This window comes from Lynx canadensis, chromosome B1, assembly GCF_007474595.2.
Source record: "Lynx canadensis isolate LIC74 chromosome B1, mLynCan4.pri.v2, whole genome shotgun sequence".
NCBI classification, from domain to species: Eukaryota; Metazoa; Chordata; class Mammalia; order Carnivora; family Felidae; genus Lynx; species Lynx canadensis.
In genome coordinates this window covers 113270580-113290505 of record NC_044306.2, presented here as the reverse complement: position 1 = coordinate 113290505, position 19926 = coordinate 113270580, and the positions used below count along the sequence as shown (strand labels likewise).

General features: G+C 37.7%; 1 protein-coding gene and 1 long non-coding RNA gene across 2 annotated transcripts in view; one reads left to right on the top strand and one right to left on the bottom strand.

Annotated features, from left to right (window-relative positions):
* The window catches only part of LOC115512320 (glutamyl aminopeptidase), an 86788-nt gene that overhangs the window by 29122 nt on the left and 37740 nt on the right, over window positions 1-19926 (top strand). Inside the window, exons 4-10 of the mRNA XM_030313253.1 lie at window positions 637-757; window positions 2944-3098; window positions 3767-3880; window positions 7209-7343; window positions 9122-9187; window positions 15220-15285; window positions 15414-15565. Of these exons, the coding sequence (XP_030169113.1) occupies window positions 637-757; window positions 2944-3098; window positions 3767-3880; window positions 7209-7343; window positions 9122-9187; window positions 15220-15285; window positions 15414-15565 (809 nt within the window). The remainder of the gene's footprint in view (window positions 1-636; window positions 758-2943; window positions 3099-3766; window positions 3881-7208; window positions 7344-9121; window positions 9188-15219; window positions 15286-15413; window positions 15566-19926) is intronic.
* LOC115512321 lies at window positions 1330-10780 on the bottom strand. Its single transcript, XR_003968364.2, has 4 exons — window positions 9520-10780; window positions 7240-7333; window positions 1949-2092; window positions 1330-1593 (listed from the first exon to the last, which is right to left on the bottom strand). It is a non-coding gene; the product is annotated as an uncharacterized LOC115512321 (long non-coding RNA).

Below are 19926 nucleotides of genomic sequence, written 5' to 3'. Positions count from 1 at the left end.
TTGGATTTGATTTATAAATCATGTCATAGGCACGCAAATAGAGAATTGATGTAGTTTGTCAAGATGCCTCCCTCTCAGAAAATTTTGAATCACTGTATTTTAGACTCTGGGAGTAAAATAGTTAAAATATCAAAAGGGTAATTTGGACAGTAGTGAATAGTGCAAGCAAAAAAAAAAAAATGTATCTAAGGGCTCTTTAGATGAGAAAATCACATGACTCATTTCCTCAAAGACAGATTACACACACACACACACACACACACACACACACACACAGAAGAGAGAGAGAGAGAGAGAGAGAGAAATTGATAGAAAAATAGGTACACATAGATATTAAGAATATATGTTCTAAATAGAAAAAAGTAATAACATTTAAAAAATATATTGGACACTATGCCAACTGTTGCGACTTACATAATTTCTAGTTATTGAAATTACTCAGAGTGTTATACAGCATAATTTCCTTTACACATCAGTCTCAGAGATGTGAAGTGATTTGTCCAAAACCATAAAGACCTGGGATTCAAACAAGTCTCTACCTGGCCGCAAAGCTCACCTTCTCTCCACTATGTTATATGTCATAGTTTTTGTGTTTTATCAAAGAATAATTTTCACTGAATTTTTGTGTTTTAATAGCTCACTATATATGTCCAGCCAGAGCAAAAGCACACAGCTGAATATGCTGCAACCATAACTAAAATTGTGTTTGATTATTTTGAAGAATACTTTGCTATGGATTATGCTCTTCCTAAATTAGGTGAGACTCATTTTTTATTTTCTTATTTTTAATATTGCCTTTGCTTTCACCTAAGTTAAATCATTTCCTCCAGGTTTAGCATTTTCAGTTAATAGTCACCCCTTAGTCTTTTTATTATATGCCTAAAATATGTGTCTAATATTTACTAGACCCTGAAAGATGCATTTTGGATTCCTCCAAGAATAATGTCCATACTTACTCTGTTCTTACCTGTTAAATGCAAAGACTTTTACTTCCAAATAAAGATTAAAGTATTGTGTGGAACTGCAGACGCTGGTAATAATGGAGCCAGAAATAGCAACCTAGATTAGTTGATTTCAAAGTCATTACTGTTCCCATAGCTTACATTGCTGCTCTTCCATCAATGAGTTCATAACTAAAAGAGATAAATGATGCTATCGGAGTCCTATGTTCTTCCCGTCCTTCCATTGGACAAGACTAATTCTAGATTCTCCAGCAGTTAGAATGAAAAAAATATATATATATATATTTTCTATTGGGGGGAGGAACGTTTTCTTTTTAAAATAAAAATAAGGCTATAATCGAAATGGTGTGGATATGACACTTCTACCAACAGCAAAAATGCTTTATTAGTAAACTTGCGTGGTATTTGCAAAGACTTTAAATGAAACATCCATATAGATGTCTGAAGGGATAAAATGGAGGCAACAAGAACGCCAACCAACCCAAAATTGATTTCTCCATTTCAATTTATGCCTGTACTTTAACAAATTAGCAGTGCAAAGTGACTGGGAAGCCAGGTTCTCTGAGTGGGAATAGCTGTGGCTCTGAGCACCTTTGTAGATGGTCCGTTTTCTCTTCAATGGCATCAGCTCCTAACTATTACAGAGAGACAGGAAGAGAAACAACTTTTCATCAAAATCAGAATAATATTTAATAAAATGTTAAGCACATCAATTTAAAAGTCTCTTCTCTCTTTATCTCACTTGTACCACCCAGGATAAAGTGGGAAGTGGAGCTCTTAGAAATTTATTCTCTCTGCTCCTTTTCTCTTCCTTATTCTCCCTTACTCCTTCTTTATACTTTAAAATGCATTTCAACCCTTTCAGAATTAACTGTTTCCTAGACTTTTTTTTACAGATGACTTCTGCATTTGTTCCCTCCTGATCTCTAGTGTAGTGTTTATTAAACACTACACTAGAGTTCATTAATTATAACGTTAATACTCACTAGAGAAACCAGGTCACAAAAAAAGTCCTTTTGTTCAAAGATTAGGTACAAATTATACTCCATAATGTTATAGAAAATACTGGTCCTTGGAGGGAATAGTTCTTCACCCTTTAAGTGGGTGTTCTTGTGACAAAATAGCCAAACCTAAGAATGAAGATGACACAAAAAGAAAACTGCTGTAATCTTGATTTTTATTGAAGATAATATACCCATTTTTCATTCTTTATAAAAAGGTTTGGGAATCCTTATTTTAACTAGAATCATTGAAATTCTGGGTGCTAATAGAGAAATTACATTTTTTTATTATAGTTCATTAACTGAAGAAATTGCATCCTGTCCACTAATCAAGCTCAACATTTTCCGTTTTGCGATTTAACATGGAACTGATCAGCACCGCTTCTTCCTGTCATTATATCTAAGATTATGGGCCCAAACAAAAATAAAGAATAGAAAGTCCTGGTAGAACCCGACATGGTAGGTCTGGAAGAGAATTCAGAAAGAATACAGTTTATTTCATGTTGACCCAACTTCTTTAGTGCACACAAATGGATGGGACCCTATTCAATTAGTAGGGAATCGAGCTGATAAATTGTACAGAAATAGGGAAAAAGTGGAATTTTATATTCTCTAATATTCTGCATCCCTGGATAGAAATATATCTCTGTGTACTTCGAAGCCCTGCACTTCTAATAAAAATGAAGTACAGACAGAGACAAAGACATAATATTATAGAGGACTGAAAAGAGCATTGCCATTAGTATCCTTCTTTGAAAAATAGAAGACACATTGATATCTGGAGTCAACAGGAAACATTCCATGGAAAGTTTGAGTGCATGAAGATTGAATAGTTCACACAAATAGATTATTGTTTTTTATTCTAAGAAATTATTTTTAGCCTTTTTAAAACACATTCATCCAAAGAACTTAATTTGGTAAGAAATGTTATAAACAAATGCAAAGAAGTATTTCTCATGGGACTGTTTCTTTTTCCATAGATGAAATCGCTATTCCAGACTTTGGCACCGGGGCTATGGAGAACTGGGGACTCATCACTTACAGAGAAACAAATTTGCTTTATGACCCTCAGGAATCAGCTTCATCAAACCGGCAGAGGGTGGCCAGTGTGGTGGCCCATGAACTTGTGCATCAGGTATAGAATCTTAGCATCAAATCAGCTTTTTTTTTTTTTTTTTTTTTTTTGAGAGAGAGAGAGAGAGGGAAAGCATGAGTGCACACACAAGCAGGGGAGGGGGAGACAGGCTCTGTCAGTGCAGAGCCTGATGCGGGTCTCAAACCCACGAACCACAAAATCATGACCTGAGCCAAAATCAAGAGTCAGACCCTTGACCGACTGAGCCACCCAGATGCCCCTCAAATTTTCGCTTGTTTTTTAAAGTAGCTTAAGACCATAGGAATAACTGAAATTAATTATAACTTGACAAATAAAAAACGGCCAACCAGAATATCCTGCTTGAAAGTCTTTCTTAGTGCTACTAAATATTTTACCATAAAAACCTTTTAAGACACATTGTTTTGCTTGTAGTAAGTATACAGGAGTCTTTGCTATGACTTTAAATAGTCCCGGTGATACTAAAGTAAAGGCAATAAATGAAAGAGAATTTAAGATCATTTAAAAATCAGGAGAAGTGGAAAAAAATCAGGAGAAATAATGCAGGAAATAAATGCTAATTAAGTACAATGCCTGCCACTTCTGTGTCAAGTGACATTTTCATGGACAAATAAACGTATTGAAATTGTCTAGGCCTCTCTACCACAAGCATAAAAATTTAACCATCTCTTTATTGCTTATAATTCCAGTGGTTTGGAAATATTGTGACCATGGAATGGTGGGAAGACTTGTGGCTGAATGAAGGCTTTGCTTCCTTCTTTGAGTTCCTGGGAGTAAACCAAGCAGAAAAAGAGTGGCAAATGGTGAGTCCTAAACACATAAGCTCCAAATGTCTATTTTCCTCATGAAAGTGACTGAGACCTGTACACAATGATAGTGTCCCCGAGTCAGGGGCCTGGTGCAATGGTGAACTGGGGGGCCAAGCCCGTTGTGTGTATGGAGTAGAATCGGTCAGCTCCACTGAACTCTGTCTGGCTTAGGGTGAGTGCCGAGGTCTCGGAGAGCAATTGACCAGCCCAGTCTAAGGATATCCTTGATAGAGTCCCTTAATAACATGTGTCAAAGTAAGAAAAAAACCATAATGAGCTTAGGCAATGCAGCTCTATATTTAAGTGTCTGTAGTGCTAGTCCTTTGAAAAATCTCTCATTTTGCAAACCACTTACCTTATGGTGAAATAGTGTGGTAAAGAAATAAGAGCATAAACTTAGTGTTACAGAGAATGTGACTTTGAGCAAGTGACGTATCCTGAGTTGGTTCTCTCCTCTATAAAAGAAGAACATTGTTCTCTCTCTTGTAAGCTTAAAAGCTCCTAAAAATACATGTAACTACCATTATCCTACCTTATGTCCCTGAGGGGCCTGGAACAAAGGCATCTGTGAACCCTAAAGATTTTTTTCTGAAAAGCTAAATCTGTCTTTATCTCTATTTAGATGGTGTAGGTATGCCTGTCTGTTAGTATATATGAAAGTGTAAATGTGTAGATGTGTAAAAGTAGAGAATTACAGAAAGTTGTGTACTATAAGACTACCGCCCTCTACTGGAAAAAATAAAAAGACAAACTTGAAGCCTTTGGCCGATTCTACAAGCTATCTTAAAATATGAAGAAGTTAACTTGCAACAATTCCTGCTTTAGAACTTTTAATCTACATGAGGGTTTTCCAACCATGGAACTACTGACATTTGGCCCAGATAATTCAGGAGTGCTTGATAATGGTGGAGGCTGTCCTGTGTATTGTAGGATATTTAAGAGCATCCCTGGCCCATATAGAGATACAAGTAACCCTCCCTCCCCAGTTGTAAAACCAAAAATGTGTCCACATATTTCCAGATGTTCCCTGGGGGACAAACTTTCCACTAATTGGGAATCACTCATATATGTTGAAAATTGTTGATTTTGTAATTTATTGAAACTAAACTATATAAATGAAAAAAATATGTTGTCCTTTATTTTCTATAAAATAACCTGATGCCATACTTATATCAAGGTATTGCAAGAAAGTATAACATTTTAAATTGTTGTCATATATATATATATATATATATATATATATATAACATTTTAATATTCCAATTCAGTATTTCAAAACACCAATGAAATTTCAAAAGAATTTAGTATGCAGTTCTTAAGTGAAATTTAATCACATGGTCCAACTCATTTATTCACCCATTCATCATCATTCATTCATTCCTTTTTTTTTTTAAGTTTATTTATTTATTTTGAGAGAGAGAGAGAGAGAGTGAGAGAGCATGAGCAGGGGAAGGGCAGAGAGAGAGGGAAAGAGAGCGAATCCCAAGCAAGCTCCGCATTGTCAGCATGGAGCCTGATGTGGGGCTCAAAATCACGATCTGTGAGATCCTGACCCGAGCCGAAACCAAGAATAGGACACTTAACCAACTGAGCCACCCAAGTTGCCCCCATTCATTCATTCTTTATCCACTCATTCAGTCTTCTATCTTTAGTGAACACTACAGAGTATCCAAAACTGAACAAAACATAGTTCTTGCCCTCAAGGAGCTCCCAGTTAAGGGTATGGTGGGTAGAGGGGACAGATAAATAAAAAGACAGACTGTAAGAGAGCCTGATAAGTACCACAATAGTGGAGCTTCACTTTACAGGTGAAAACTCTGATGCCCAGGAAGGTAATCTAACTTTCCAATCTCACATAGAAAATTGGTAGCACAACTAAGACTAGAGTCAAATTTCCTGACCCTGAGACCTGAATGCGTTCTGCATCTAAAAGGTGTACAAAGCAATGGAGTACTACATGGCAATGAGAAAGAACGAAATATGGCCCTTTGTAGCAACGTGGATGGAACTGGAGAGTGTGATGCTAAGTGAAATAAGCCATACAGAGAAAGACAGATACCATATGTTTTCACTCTTATGTGGATCCTGAGAAACTTAACAGAAACCCATGGGGGAGGGGAAGAAAAAAAAAAAAAAAGGAGGTTAGAGTGGGAGAGAGCCAAAGCATAAGAGACTCTTAAAAACTGAGAACAAACTGAGGGTTGATGGGGGGTGGGAGGGAGGGGAGGGTGGGTGATGGGTATTGAGGAGGGCACCTTTTGGGATGAGCACTGGGTGTTGTATGGAAACCAATTTGACAATAAATTTCATATGTTGGAAATAAAATAAAATAAAAGGTGCACAAAGTTTTAAGTCCAGATCAAAATTACCTTGATTGGCAGTCATCACTTGACAATAGTACCTTGTCTATTATAAATGGAAATCACAAAATTGGAAAATGTAAATATAGTATGCTCCTCTTTGGGGAATATTTTTAATAAACGAAGACCAATAAGGCTTTTGATTTTTTTTTTAAGTAATGATTTAACAGAATGAGATTTCAGAATCTAATTGATTATGAATCAAAATAATAATAGCAGCTAATGTGTTGGGTTTCACTCCACCAGAGACTATGCCAAATGCTTACCATGCATTATCTCATTGAATTCTCTAACAATTCCAAAAAGTAGATGCCATTATTATCGCTATTTGATGGGTGCGGGAGCTTGCTTAAACCTACGTATCTAGAAAATGGCAAAAATTGAGTTATGAGCTGTGGAAGTCTGACTAGATGGCTAGACCTCTCAACCACTGTATTTTGCCAAGAAAACATAGTATTGGAATGAGAAGATGATGAACTATGGCAAAAGCTAATATTTTCTTTGATTAATTACGAATCATCCAAATTCTAATGATTAGTTGACTGAAAAAAAGAAATCCCGAACATTAGTTTTTGGCAGATCAACATGTATCCTCACTTAATTCTGAGAACAAAGGTGTGAGGCGATAACATGCCCATTGCACAGGTGCGGAAATAGGGCCTGAAAAGCTTGGCACATGTCCGAAAGTCACATAGAAGTGGCAGAGACAGAATTCACAGATGCTTGTGTCTTCTTGGCCTGTCACATAGGGGCGAAGTCAAAGGAATTATACTAGAAGAAGGGAATGGAATCCATGCAGATGAATCAGTGCAACATGTGATTCATTTGGACACCTAACGCTTGTCTTAAGTAATTTGAGCAATTTATATTTATTCTCCCCCAATTTTATATCACTGATATTTTGAAATATGGACCAGTATAGAGGAAGTGCTGTATTTCTTTGGTGCGTTGTGTCATTTCAGAGAGATCAGATGTTACTTGAAGACGTGTTACCTGTACAAGAGGACGATTCTTTGATGTCTTCGCACCCAATTGTTGTCACTGTGACAACTCCTGCTGAAATAACATCTGTCTTTGATGGAATATCCTATAGCAAGGTGGGGAAGATAGGACACTGTTGTGAGCATCTTCCTGTTTAGTGACTTTTAGTAAATGCCTAAAAACGGTAAGAAGGTTAGACTATGCTCATGGGCTTTAGGAAACTGTGGAACTTATTCTGGATGCTGAATATTCAGTAGTTGGTACTTTTCGGTCAACACGATCAATGCTGGTCATTGTCACAAGACTTTGAATCAGACTCTGAAAGATTTCTCCCTTCACTTTTGTTTATAGCCTCTCTCATTCTAACTGAACATGTACACTTTAAGCTTCAAATTTAAAATTCTTTTATCTGAATTTTTAAAAGACAGTGAATCTTCTTTTTCTGCTATGTGGTCTTTGGAAAACGCCATATATGGGGACATCTTTTCTATAGAATCCTTTAGTGCTTCCAGGAAGAACTGAAACCCAACTCAGTTGGAAGGAATTCCTTTTATCCATTTTTATATAAGACATAAAGATGACGTTATTAGCATGTTGCAGATGGGGCATTTTTATCCAAGAAATTTTTTTGCAAAACTACTGAAGGTCTGCAGCGACCCATTTTCTCCCACAGTGTTTCCTTCCTACAGCTCCTCCTCCAAATGTATTCATGCCTGCATGCAGCACGATGTAGTTATTTCCCTTTTGCTGCTCAAGGTTTACCCACTATGCTAAGTTGCTCAAAAGCCACTGGAAATGAATACAGTTTGTTATTCTGGATAATGCCTAGTTTTGTTTAAGACAAAATATTTTAATTATTAAAATGAATACTAGATAAAATGGCTTACGTGAGAAAAGCCTTCTATAGATGGCTACTTCAAATTTATAGCATCATAATTTTGGCTTTCCCTGTCATTCCCACAGCATCTTTTTAGGCTTCTTTTCTCATTTTTCTTTCATATTGCTAATGATTCTTTTATATTTCTGTTAAAGTGAACATTTCTAGGCCACTTACAGGATATTCTAATTACTCACATGGAGATGTTTATATTTTATTAAATCGGTTTCTTTCCGAGTCCTAGATATTCCATGGGTTGAAGATACTAGGTCAGAAATAAATGTTCTAAGCCTTTAGTCTTCTCTGTGCAAAAATAATTTATACTTAATAAATTGCAGTAAAAATTGCTAACAGATGGGGAGAAGCACATGTTCTTCCGGCAAGTTACTTGAAAATGGATATAAAAATTTATCAATAGTGCATTTTAGTATTAATCTTATAACATGTGCAGAGAAAGTAGAGAGCAGAAGTATTCATTAGATTCTTCAGACAAAATAAAACCAAATGAGATGAACTACTTTTGAAAAGGATTTTATACCTAAATGATGTATCTATATTAAACTATTTGACCAGATAATTCCTCAACTATTTCCACAAAATGTAGTATTTTGAAAAGTATTGAAATAAATTTAAGAAGTAGCCAGAATTTTATCATGGAATTACTTTCCTTATTCACTGAAAAATAAGAGTTTTCTAAGTCTTTCTAATGGTTCTCTTTCATTAGAAAAGCTCCATCTGCTGGTTCATTTGATGAAGTGCAATAATTATTTAACCCCCAAGTCTCTGAAATGATGGCCCCTTTATCAACTACTCTTGACCTTTTTGTTATTTTAGAAGCATAGATACAGGAGGTGTGCCAAATGCTATTTTTATTTTAAAACCATGGAGCGATAGCCAAGTAATTTAGTGGAGTCATATTGAAGAGATAATCTCACACATATGATCGTGAAATACTAGTCACGACAGTGGTCACTGGTATCCTTTACTAGTTCAATTTGCTATTCTTTTCCACCATAGGGCGTTTCCATTCTGAGGATGCTTGAAGACTGGATAACCCCAGAGAAGTTTCAAAAAGGATGTCAGGTATGATTTATGACTTTTAATAGTTCTACGCGTGAGCCACATCGGTCCGTGGCTGATGAATGTCGGTATGTGATTAATCAAGGAACTACTCCTCTTTTACTTTTTCCTCTCCTTACGCAGGGACAGATTAAACAGCAAAACACAGAAAGGTGACTTCACATCCAGTGAAGTGCCCACACTGTTACCTCTAATTACCATTTAGCAGAAATTTCATGGAGAAGTTAAATGGAGTCCTTAGTTATTTTTGATATCCTTTACATGTGTATTGGCTTAGGCTGCCATAATAAATACATCGACTGAGTCATTTAAACAACAGAAATTTATTTTCTCACCGTTCTGGGGGCTGAGAAGTCTCCGACCAAGGCACCGCAGATTCCTGTTTTAGAGAGGGCTGTTTGCCTGCCTTGCAGATGGCTGCCTTTCCCTGTGTCCTCACATAGCCTAGGGAGAGAGCTTTCTGGTGCTTCTTATCATCAAGCATTGATCCCATCATGAGGGTCCCACCCTCATGACTTCATCTAAACCTAAATACCTCCCAAAGACCCCATCTGCCAACACAATCGCATTAGAGATGAAGCTTCAATGTATGAATTTTGGGGAACATAACTCAGTCCATAGTGACATGACATAAAGATTTAAGTGTATCTATAAAAGTCTTCCTTTATAGTTCGTGCAAGGACTTTTTCCTTATTATTGGACTTAAAAGTGGCAAATACACACATTCAAGGAATGTGTAGAGTCAAGGAATAAAGAGGGCCTGCTTCCTTTTGGAAGCAGAAATGGTAATACATTTTCAAGAGCATTGCACACATCCCCCTTAGGCATACTGCCCCAGTGGGTATTTCAGCTTCTTTTTTGTTTTTCTAGAAAACCTAAGCCAAATCTCTCAGGGTTTTAATGGCATCAGTGTGGCTACACTCTGTCCCTGTAACTGTCCTGTCTGTAGGTTGGCCCATTGCAGCCTGGAGTCGGAATTGTCTTCCTGCTTCTTCCCATTCTCCTCCATCCTCCCCACTGTGAGGCCTCGGGTGGTTAGGCAGAGCAGTGGTGCTGGGGTGCCGGTCCAGAACGTAGAAAACAGGTCAGAGGAGCGTCCTGCCAGCCTTCCCAAAGAGTACCAGTACTCCTTTTGGATGTGATTCCCCGGGACAATGTCCGCTCACTATTCCTTCAGCTCTTACCACCACCGAGCCTTCTTATGTGGCATCTAGCAGTCTCTATGCCACCCCAAAAAGAAACAGTCTCTTTACCCAATGGCAAAATTCCTAGGTGACTATTTACGTAAGACACAAGACCAAGACTTAGGAGATATTCAGGGGGTACATCAATGCATTTTACTCCTCTTGTCTACTAATAAAATACTCTCTGTGGACACTAGAAGAAAGGGAGAAGCCGTGTGCCCGTTCTTATATGTACATTAGAACACCTTGTAACGTTTCCACCAGCTTCAAAGTCACATTTCATCATATCTTCTCTCGCTGTGAACACCTTTAGTGGGGAACTCTGTCTTCTGTATCTTTGTATATATTCCAGTCCCTAGTAGACTGCATTACACATGATAGACAATCCAAACAGTGCTTCTTAAATGAATGAATGGTCTGTAAGAAACAACACAGAGAAAAAAACAAAGACAATTCATTTTTTAAAAATTAAGTTAAAATTCCATTTGCATAGTTTCATTCCAAAGGAAACTGATGGATAACACATTCTTGGAATTTTCAAAGCTGACTTCAAATTAAATGATTTTTAAAGCAACTCCTAGATGTACCAGGAGTCTTTAAAAGTGAATAGCTATTCTAATAATCCAGTAATACTCTCATATTTCCTTTATCCTGGTATCTATGATATAATTAATTAAAAATCTAGTCCTACCTAAAACTAATATTTCTCAAGTGAAATATGTCTTCCTCTACCCTGTGACTACAGATGGAGCTAGAAACCAAACTAGAATGAATAGATATTAACTTTTTCATGCCATCGTAGTGCTGTGGAATAAATTAACACACACACACACACACACACACAACCCACTAGCCACTAAAACACTCACTTTTCCCCTACAATCTTCAAACACTAGCTAATATCTGAAAACAGCATATGATCAGTATAGACCACACTCAATAATCTCTCAAGCCAATTGGAACATTCTTTTACTTCATTCAAGTATCTGAATAGTGTCTTTACTTGAATTAGCATCACTCTATGTTTGCTGCCCCTAAATTCCACAATCTGTGATATTGCTCAAGATCTTTCCCTAGCAAATACTTTCTGACCAAAGTGACTCTTCATTAGCTGACCTGGTGTCGTACTAAATCTGGGGATGGCCAGCTGTCTATTCTCTTTCAAGCTCATCACCTTCCCCCAAACCCTATCTCAGACCTCAAAGTAGGTAGTAGTGAAGGGGAATAAGATCAAAGCCATCACCTGGAAAATCTTTAAGGCTGTGCTTGTGCATAAGAAATGATAACAGGTAATGGGTAATTTGTAACAGTATATGGTCATGAAATCAAGCTGAGAAATATATCCATCCTTTCTTTTTCTCCTAGTATAAGAAATAGCCCTGATGGGACAGCAATGGCTCAGCTGCAACTTGTCCTTTCCTTTCCTGGGATACTAGTAACAGAAACAGTCTTCTTTTCCTTTTGTGCTTACCACACCAAACCCAACTAATGAGGGACTATTATTGGGGGATGTAGGTCATCATGAAACTTTGGAATGACTGCATTGTGACTATTCAAGGTGAAGAAAGAAATTTCTCAATATATTCAGAAATGCACTAATCTAGACAAAATAAAATTGATGTCTTCTTTTTTGAAAGAGAGAGAGAGAGATGGAATTTATCCAAGGGATACGGGAGTACTGATGCATAGGGGCACTTGTACCCCAATGTTTATAGCAGCACACTCAACAATAGCCAAATTGTGGAAAGAGCCTAAATGTCCATCAACTGATGAATGGATAAAGAAATTGTGGTTTATATACACAATGGAGTACTACATGGCAATGAGAAAGAACGAAATATGGCCCTTTGTAGCAACATGGATGGAACTGGAGAGTGTGATGCTAAGTGAAATAAGCCATACAGAGAAAGACAGATACCATATGTTTTCACTCTTATGTGGATCCTGAGAAACTTAACAGAAACCCATGGAGGAGGGGAAGGAAAAAAAAAAAAGAGGTTAGAGTGGGAGACAGCCAAAACATAAGAGACTCTTAAAAACTGAGAACAAACTGAGGGTTGATGGGGGGTGGGAGGGAGGAGAGGGTGGGTGATGGGTATTGAGGAGGGCACCTTTTGGGATGAGCACTGGGTGTTGTATGGAAACCAATTTGACAATAAATTTCATATATTGAAAAAAGAAAAAAAATTAAATTAAATTAAAAAAAAGAAAGAAAGAGAGAGAGAAAGAGCGTGTGCACACAAGCAGGGGAGGGGAGAACAAGAGGGAGAGAAAAAATCTTAAGCAAGCTTCATACTTAGCACGGAGCTTTACATGGAGCTCGGGGCTCCATCTCATGAGGGTGAGATCCTGAGCTGCCAAAATCAAGAGTTGGACACTTAACTGACTGAGCCACCCAGGCACCTCAAAATTGATGTCTTTTAATATACTGTTTATATAAATGTCTATGTAGCCTATAGTTCGGAAGAAGCAAGAGACTGCAGTTTAAAAAGCAGTAAAAATAACGACACCACTGACAGAAACCACACAGACTGGTTAAGGATTCAGAATTCCTTCAAAGTTACCTTAGAAAAATCTCATCGCCTCTCTAGGCACCAGTTTTCTTCACCCCCCAAAATGTGAGTTGTATTAAATAATACTTAAAGTCCCTTCTAATTCCAAGATGGCATGTTTCTAAGCTCAAGGCATTGTGAGTATACAAATAAACTCCTCTAAATTAATTTTAAAAAGCTACTACTCCCTAGAAATTCTCATTAACAGGTAGCTATGGTTACAATTCATTACTAATACTCAAGTATCCATTTATTTTATTTAGAATGAATGATTTGTGCAAAGCTCTGGAACAAATGCTTAAAACTGATATCCAGTGAGCGCCTTTCGTTTCTTCTCCCTTCCTTTGCCTGCCCTCCAGTGGTAGTGCTGAGCAGTGAACTAATCAAAAGAACAAAAACAAAGGCAGCATTCCTAACTGGTGGCAACCCTAGTCCAGGCTTCCTGGAGCTGGCTGCTAATATTGTTTTATCTCTCTATGCCTGAAAAGAAAGGAATTTAGACGATAATGTGACTTAGGCACAGTACCTCCTGAAAATTATAGTCACTTTGAGTGAAAATGTCATGTGCGAAGTCAACCACTTGTTATTCTTTGAAGGCTCAAGAAACACTTAAGAAAGTGATGTTATTTTATTTTATTTTATTTTTTGAAAGAGAGTGACGTGAGCAGGGGCGGGGCAGAGGGAGAGGGAGAGAGAGAATCCCAAGCAGGCTCTGCACAGCCAGCATAGAGTCCAATGCAGGTCTCCATCCCACAGCCATGAGATCATGACCTGAGCTGAAATCAAGAGTCAGATGCGCAGCCGACTGAGCCACCCAGGTGCCCCAAAGATGTCCCTATCACATGGGACAATTCCTGACAGCAACAGAGGAGAAGCGGCGTAAGTGGCACCCAATTATGAGACTAGGAGAAAAGTGGGGATTTTCTTTAGGGACCTACCACATTGGATCTGAAAACTCACGTATAGAGAGATTCTGTGAACAAAATCGTTAAAGGGGAGAGCTTTCTAGTTAAAAATAATTCATATTTTAAAGCCATTGGAAGAGTAAAGACATTCTTTAAAGCGAATAATTTCCCAAATTTATTCATGATCAGGATCACCATTATCATTCTTACTGTTCAAAAGGTTGTATATCCATTTCCTTAAAGCAGGAGTCTACCAACAGCGACTTGCAGGCCAAATCTGGCCCACCACTCATTTTGCTAAGGTCTGCAAACAAAATCATTTCTACAACTTTGAACTGTTGAAAAATCTCAAGAATAACAATATTTTGTGACACATGAAAGTTACATGAAATTCAAATATCAGAATGCATAAATAATGTTTTATTGGTTATTCATTTATACATTATCTATGGATACTTTTGTGCTACAGAGGCAGAGTTGAGTAGTCGTGACAGGCATTATAGAGCCCACAAACCTTAAAACCTTTACTATATAGCTTTTTACAAAAAAAAAAAAAAATTTTGCTGAGCCCTGGCTTAGAGACAAGCTCACCTGTTTTATCTTTGCATATTTTGCATATTGCCTCAGTCATTCATGTGTGGTGGGGTCATCTAGTGTCTGAGATGAGAAAACATCACTAATAAATGAAGGTAAGGGATGTAGCCAGTAGTGACAGGTTGACAGCTCTAACTTAAGATCATAGAATTATGGGTCTTTCTTCATACTGGATCACAAATGTTATGGACTGTTGACTATTTACTGAACACTTGACTGCCCTTAAGTATCTCATATTTCTTGTCCTGAAAAAAAATTAAGCTTTTCCTTTCCTGTGCACAAGCCCATTAGACTATTAAAAAAGAACAAGCTAGGGGTTCCTGGGTGGCTCAGTCGGGTGAGCATCTGACTTTTGATTTCGGCTCAGGTCATGATCCCAGGGTCATGGGATTAAGCCCTGCGTCTGGCTCCACACTCAGCGTTGAGCCTACTTAAGACCCTCTCCCTCTCCCTCTCTCTCTGTCTCTCTCTCTCTGTCTCTCTCTCTCTGCCTCTCCTTTTGTCCCTCTCCTCTGCTTGCACACTCTATGTTTCTCTAAAATAAAAAATGAAAAAAAAAATTAAAAACCAAGCTACATCATTAATAAGGAAAAATATTCCTTGTGCTTTACAAATAAATTATTTGACGTTCTTATAGGTTACAAAATGTTTTGCATGCCGTGTGTCATTTGATTTTTATTGCAGGTACACTTGCCATATTATACATTAGAGTGAAATATGTTGATGGATTCAGCTCATGTGTGGAAGTATGAGAAAAGCATACATTGATTTCTAAAATACTTGTTATCTTTCACATACAGATTTACTTGAAAAAACACAAATTTGGGAATGCAAAAACTGAGCATTTTTGGAGAGCACTTGAAGAGGTATGGAGACTATCCCCAAGTATTTCTTTGATTAACATATGATTTATCAATCAGTTCTTGATCTGATTATTCTATCCTTTTATTTTCCCTAATTTGTTAATTATTCCTCATTTTTTTTTTAATATCAGGCAAGTAATTTACCAGTGAAAGAAGTAATGGATACATGGACCAAACAGATGGGTTATCCTGTACTTAATGTGAAAGATATGAGGAACATCACACAGAAACGTTTTCTGTTGGACTCAAAAGCGAATTCTTCTGAGCCACATTCAGCTCTTGGGTAAGGATCTAAAATGCATTTGAAGAAAAAACCAGAAATTTGATGGAAATACTGGCCACTTGCTTAGATCTTAGTCTCCAGTACGTGATTGATAGATGATAATATTAAAGCACAATGTCTTTAGGGAACCAAAAGCATTCAAACATAGGTCCATGGTCTCCAGGTTCAAGATGGTGGACTGAACACATGCCTCCAAGTCCTGTTCTTCCCAGAAATCACCGAATAAAGAAGTGCTAAAAGAAAGAAACTCATAAGAGAAAGAAAGAGGAGGGGCTGTATAGATTCTAGAAGGAAAGCCAGAAGGAGAAATATTGATAGAAAACAAACAAACTGAAGAAGATGAAGCCAGATAAAAAGGGACTTGCTGTAGAGGTGGAAACATCTTCCCTATCCCTAGACAGGCTCCGGGCTGACTGTCAGCATGAAGAGTGGAGCACAGGAGTGAGAAGTGAGGCTGAAAATAGGACAATTAATTTGAAGTCGAGACTCAGGACAATTGTGCCGGTCAGACACACCCCCACTCCACTTTCCCGTCATCTACTAACAACCTTTCCCCTGTTTGGAGCGCTTAGAAGTCTGCCAAAAGTCTGGCAATGACCCAAGGCAAAAATCCAAAGACTCTACCCCTGCCCCACCTCCCCCACCCCCCACAAATAAATGGACTAAAACAGTGGAGGAGAACTAAAGATTTCCACTTGGTTAGGATGCCCAGAATACAGCTTTCCTTCTCATGGCATTTGTAGGATGGGTGGGCTGGAACTGCCAGCTCCCTGCATACATGCTCAGAGCTCCCAGTCAGACTTCTGTCCAGAGGAAAAGGCTGTTGCAAAAATATACCTTCCCCCTCAAAAGCAGAGAGGTTACATACAGGACACCAAGAATAATTAATTTAGTCCTTCTTCCCGAAATATGAATGGGCAATTAAGATCACAAGACACATAAAAAAATCTAAAAGCATAAAAGGTTGAACAAACAAAAACCTGTCACTGTAAGAACAAAATTGAGGAAATAGAAAATAAATTTATGAAATACATTCAGAGATCAAAGAAGCTATTAACATTCATTAGCTCAGAGCAGAGTATCTTTGAAAAAACAAACTTGGAATATAGAATTGTTCTGAAAGATTAAATTTGTGGTTGTCAAAGAATTAATAGACCAAGTGGCAAGAAATTTGGGGAATTCTCTATAGTTATAGGGCAAACGCAGAGAACTGACAAATATGAAAGAGAAGACAAATATTGAATGTCCAGCACCCAACTAACAGACGTCTCTCAAAAAAGGAAACAGAGAAACTTGAGGGGCAAATAATAAAGGACACAAGGATTCTGATTACAAAGCCCCGTTGAGGTCACAGTACAAAAAGGAAAAAAAAAAAAAAAAAAAAAAAAAACCTAGCTACATTCTCATGAAATTCCAGAAAACAAGGATACATGAGTTAGAGTGACATTAGACCTGTCCACAGCAACCTTGAATGCAAGAAGAAAATGGAACAATCATCTAAAATGGTTGCAGCAAAAAATATCTTCAACTTCTAATTCTCTTCCCAAACTAAACCAAATGCAAATGAACAGCAAAGACATTTTCAGACATGCAACTCCAGAAAATGCTTTCCACACAGCACTTTTTAGAAAGTTACTAAGGCTATGTACATCCCAGGGGAGGAAGAAGAGAAAAAATACGAAAAATCAGAAAGAGAAGAAACACATCCAGGAAACATTGTATCCAACAGAGGAAAGTCATGAAAGGAAATGCTGGCCAATAGCGACCCAGGGGGCTCGCAGTGCCATGCATAAGAGCAGGATGCTGGCTGGGTTCAGGTAGGTGATTGCCATGAGAAAGCAAGTATGGTTGAGAAAATGGTGAGATTATGAGTTTGTGAATGCCCATCAGCTGGGCAACTGTAAAGAAGAAAACTAGAGAAACCAAATCAAGGCTGTATGTAAAAATTGTGATCCAAGAATGTAAACCAGTAGAATAATTTTATGCCACTGACAATCCATACAATAAAAAGGAGTCCTTTTGACTCTTATGTCAGGCTGTTAGGGTAAATTTTTATTTAAGTGACTCAGGGGGCCAAGATATCAGCCCATAGAGAAAGAAATGTAACTCCGACCCACCTCTTGGACAACCATACGTATACAACAGTATAATTTCATAAATGTTACTTGTTGGCTTTTAACTTTTATAATCAACAATGAACAACATGTAAAACTTTTGTTACAGTGGCAGAGTAGATTGTAAATATAAACAGTCTTAACATTGTAACAAGAAAAAAAAAAAGGCTGGCAGAGAAAATGAGGTGGAAGAGGAAGGAAAGGTGGCAGAAAGTGTCAGGATAGTAATTCAGTGGTGGGCTGGTGCTGACTGGAATCCCAACTCAGCACCATTATGCTGGTAGCTTGAAATACATCACTGAATTAATGGAAACTAGCAAATACTGCATTCTGCTCCCCCGGTCCCCCAAGAGCCAGTTGTTTGTTTACCAGAACTCCATAGGATATCCTACAGTTTCTCCTCATTGTAAAGTAGGAGATTTTGCTCCTATTTTACAGTTAGGAGAGAGTAGCAACACTGAAATTTATGAAACAGGAAATGGCAACATGATTCCACTACTGTAAAGGAATAATTATAACCTAGAGAAAGTCTAATAATTTTACTTCCCTAAATTTTGACTGTTAAAGGGCAAATGGAAGAGAAAGCAGTATAAGTAAACTAAATCACCCTCTCGCATGGATGAGTTAATAAATACTATCTGAAAAAAAATTTAAAAAGCTATTTAGAGTTATAGAATTAGACTTCAGAAGAATTAAATCCAGAAGCATTTTAAATTTGTTTTAAGTTTTATTTATTTGTTTGAGAGAGAGAAAAAGAGAGGGAGAACGTGAGCAGAGGAGGGGCAGAGAGAGAGGGAGAGAGAATCCCAAGCAGGCCCTGCATTGTCGGTGCAGAGCCTGATGCGGAGCTCAAACCCATGAACCATGAGATTATGACCTGAGCCACATCAAGAGCTGGACGCTTAACTGACTGAGCCACCCAGGCACCCCAGAAGCATTTTTTTTTAATTTTTTTTTAACATTTATTTATTTTTGAGACACAGAGAGACAGAGCATGAACGGGGGAGGGCAGAGAAAGAGGGAGACACAGAATCGGAAGCAGGCTCCAGGCTCTGAGCCATCAGCCCAGAGCCTGATGTGGGGCTCGAACTCACGGACCGCGAGATCGTGACCTGAGCTGAAGTCGGACTCTCAACCGACTGAGCCCCCCAGGCGCCCCCAGAAGCATTTTTAAAAGGGGATGTTTCCAAGAGGGGCTGGGCTGTGGGAAGGGTAGAAAAGGAGACTGGCTTCCAATAGCAGTTCTTCCAGTTTTTGCTAAGAATGTTTTTTATTTACAAACTGCACAAATGAAGTTCTCCTGAATATTTAAACAGCAATTATAAACTCAATCAAATTCTCTTGCATATATCATTTATAAGTAACTTATGAACATCACTACTTAAAATTTTATTAAATCTCATTTATAATTTCAAAATACAAACAGCTAAAGACACAGATTTATAAATCAAATTTAAAAAACATACCTATATGTTTTTTTTATGAATGTAATGAAAATTCATACTGTATACCAAATTTATTGGGCATTTTCAACATATTAAGAATCAAACCTTTAACTTTACAAACTCAGAGTTTTCAAGACGTTTAAACATGACTACTGAGTTAAGGTATCCTAAGAATTTCAGTTAAAATTATAAATACAATCTGTTATTTCTCTTCACTTTGCCAGACTTTTAGAAATTGGCAAGGGTGAAATTGGAATGATTCTACAAATATTGTACAAGCTGACAAAATGTGCAAACAGCCAAATATTTCACACTTACCACACTTATATGAATATAGCTTGTATAAAAAATCTTAATATTATGTCCATTTCTGTATACTTGGTTGTTTTTGTATACATTTCTGGGATGCCAATCTCTCCCAACAGAAGAGAGTGGAATCAGGATCTCAGGAGCTCTGGTATGGGGCTGGCCACAAAAACCTGGGTTTACCACTTTGGGGATATCATCTCAGCCCCCCATTACCCAGAAGAGCCTGCTCCTAGACAGCATCCTGATAAATGGGAACAACACTGTGTAGCACTAGTTCCCTGGAAATCATTCCAATGCCACCCTTGCCAGTTTTTCCCCCAATATCATTGACAAACAATTGACAGATGTCATATATCAGTTTAAGATGTACAACATGATGGCTTGATTTATGTGTATTGTGAAACGATTACCACAACAGGTTCATCGCCCATGCCAATTTTTATTGTCCCATCTTTCAACTTCTGAATACTTGGTTTGGGTAGAGAGACTTTTG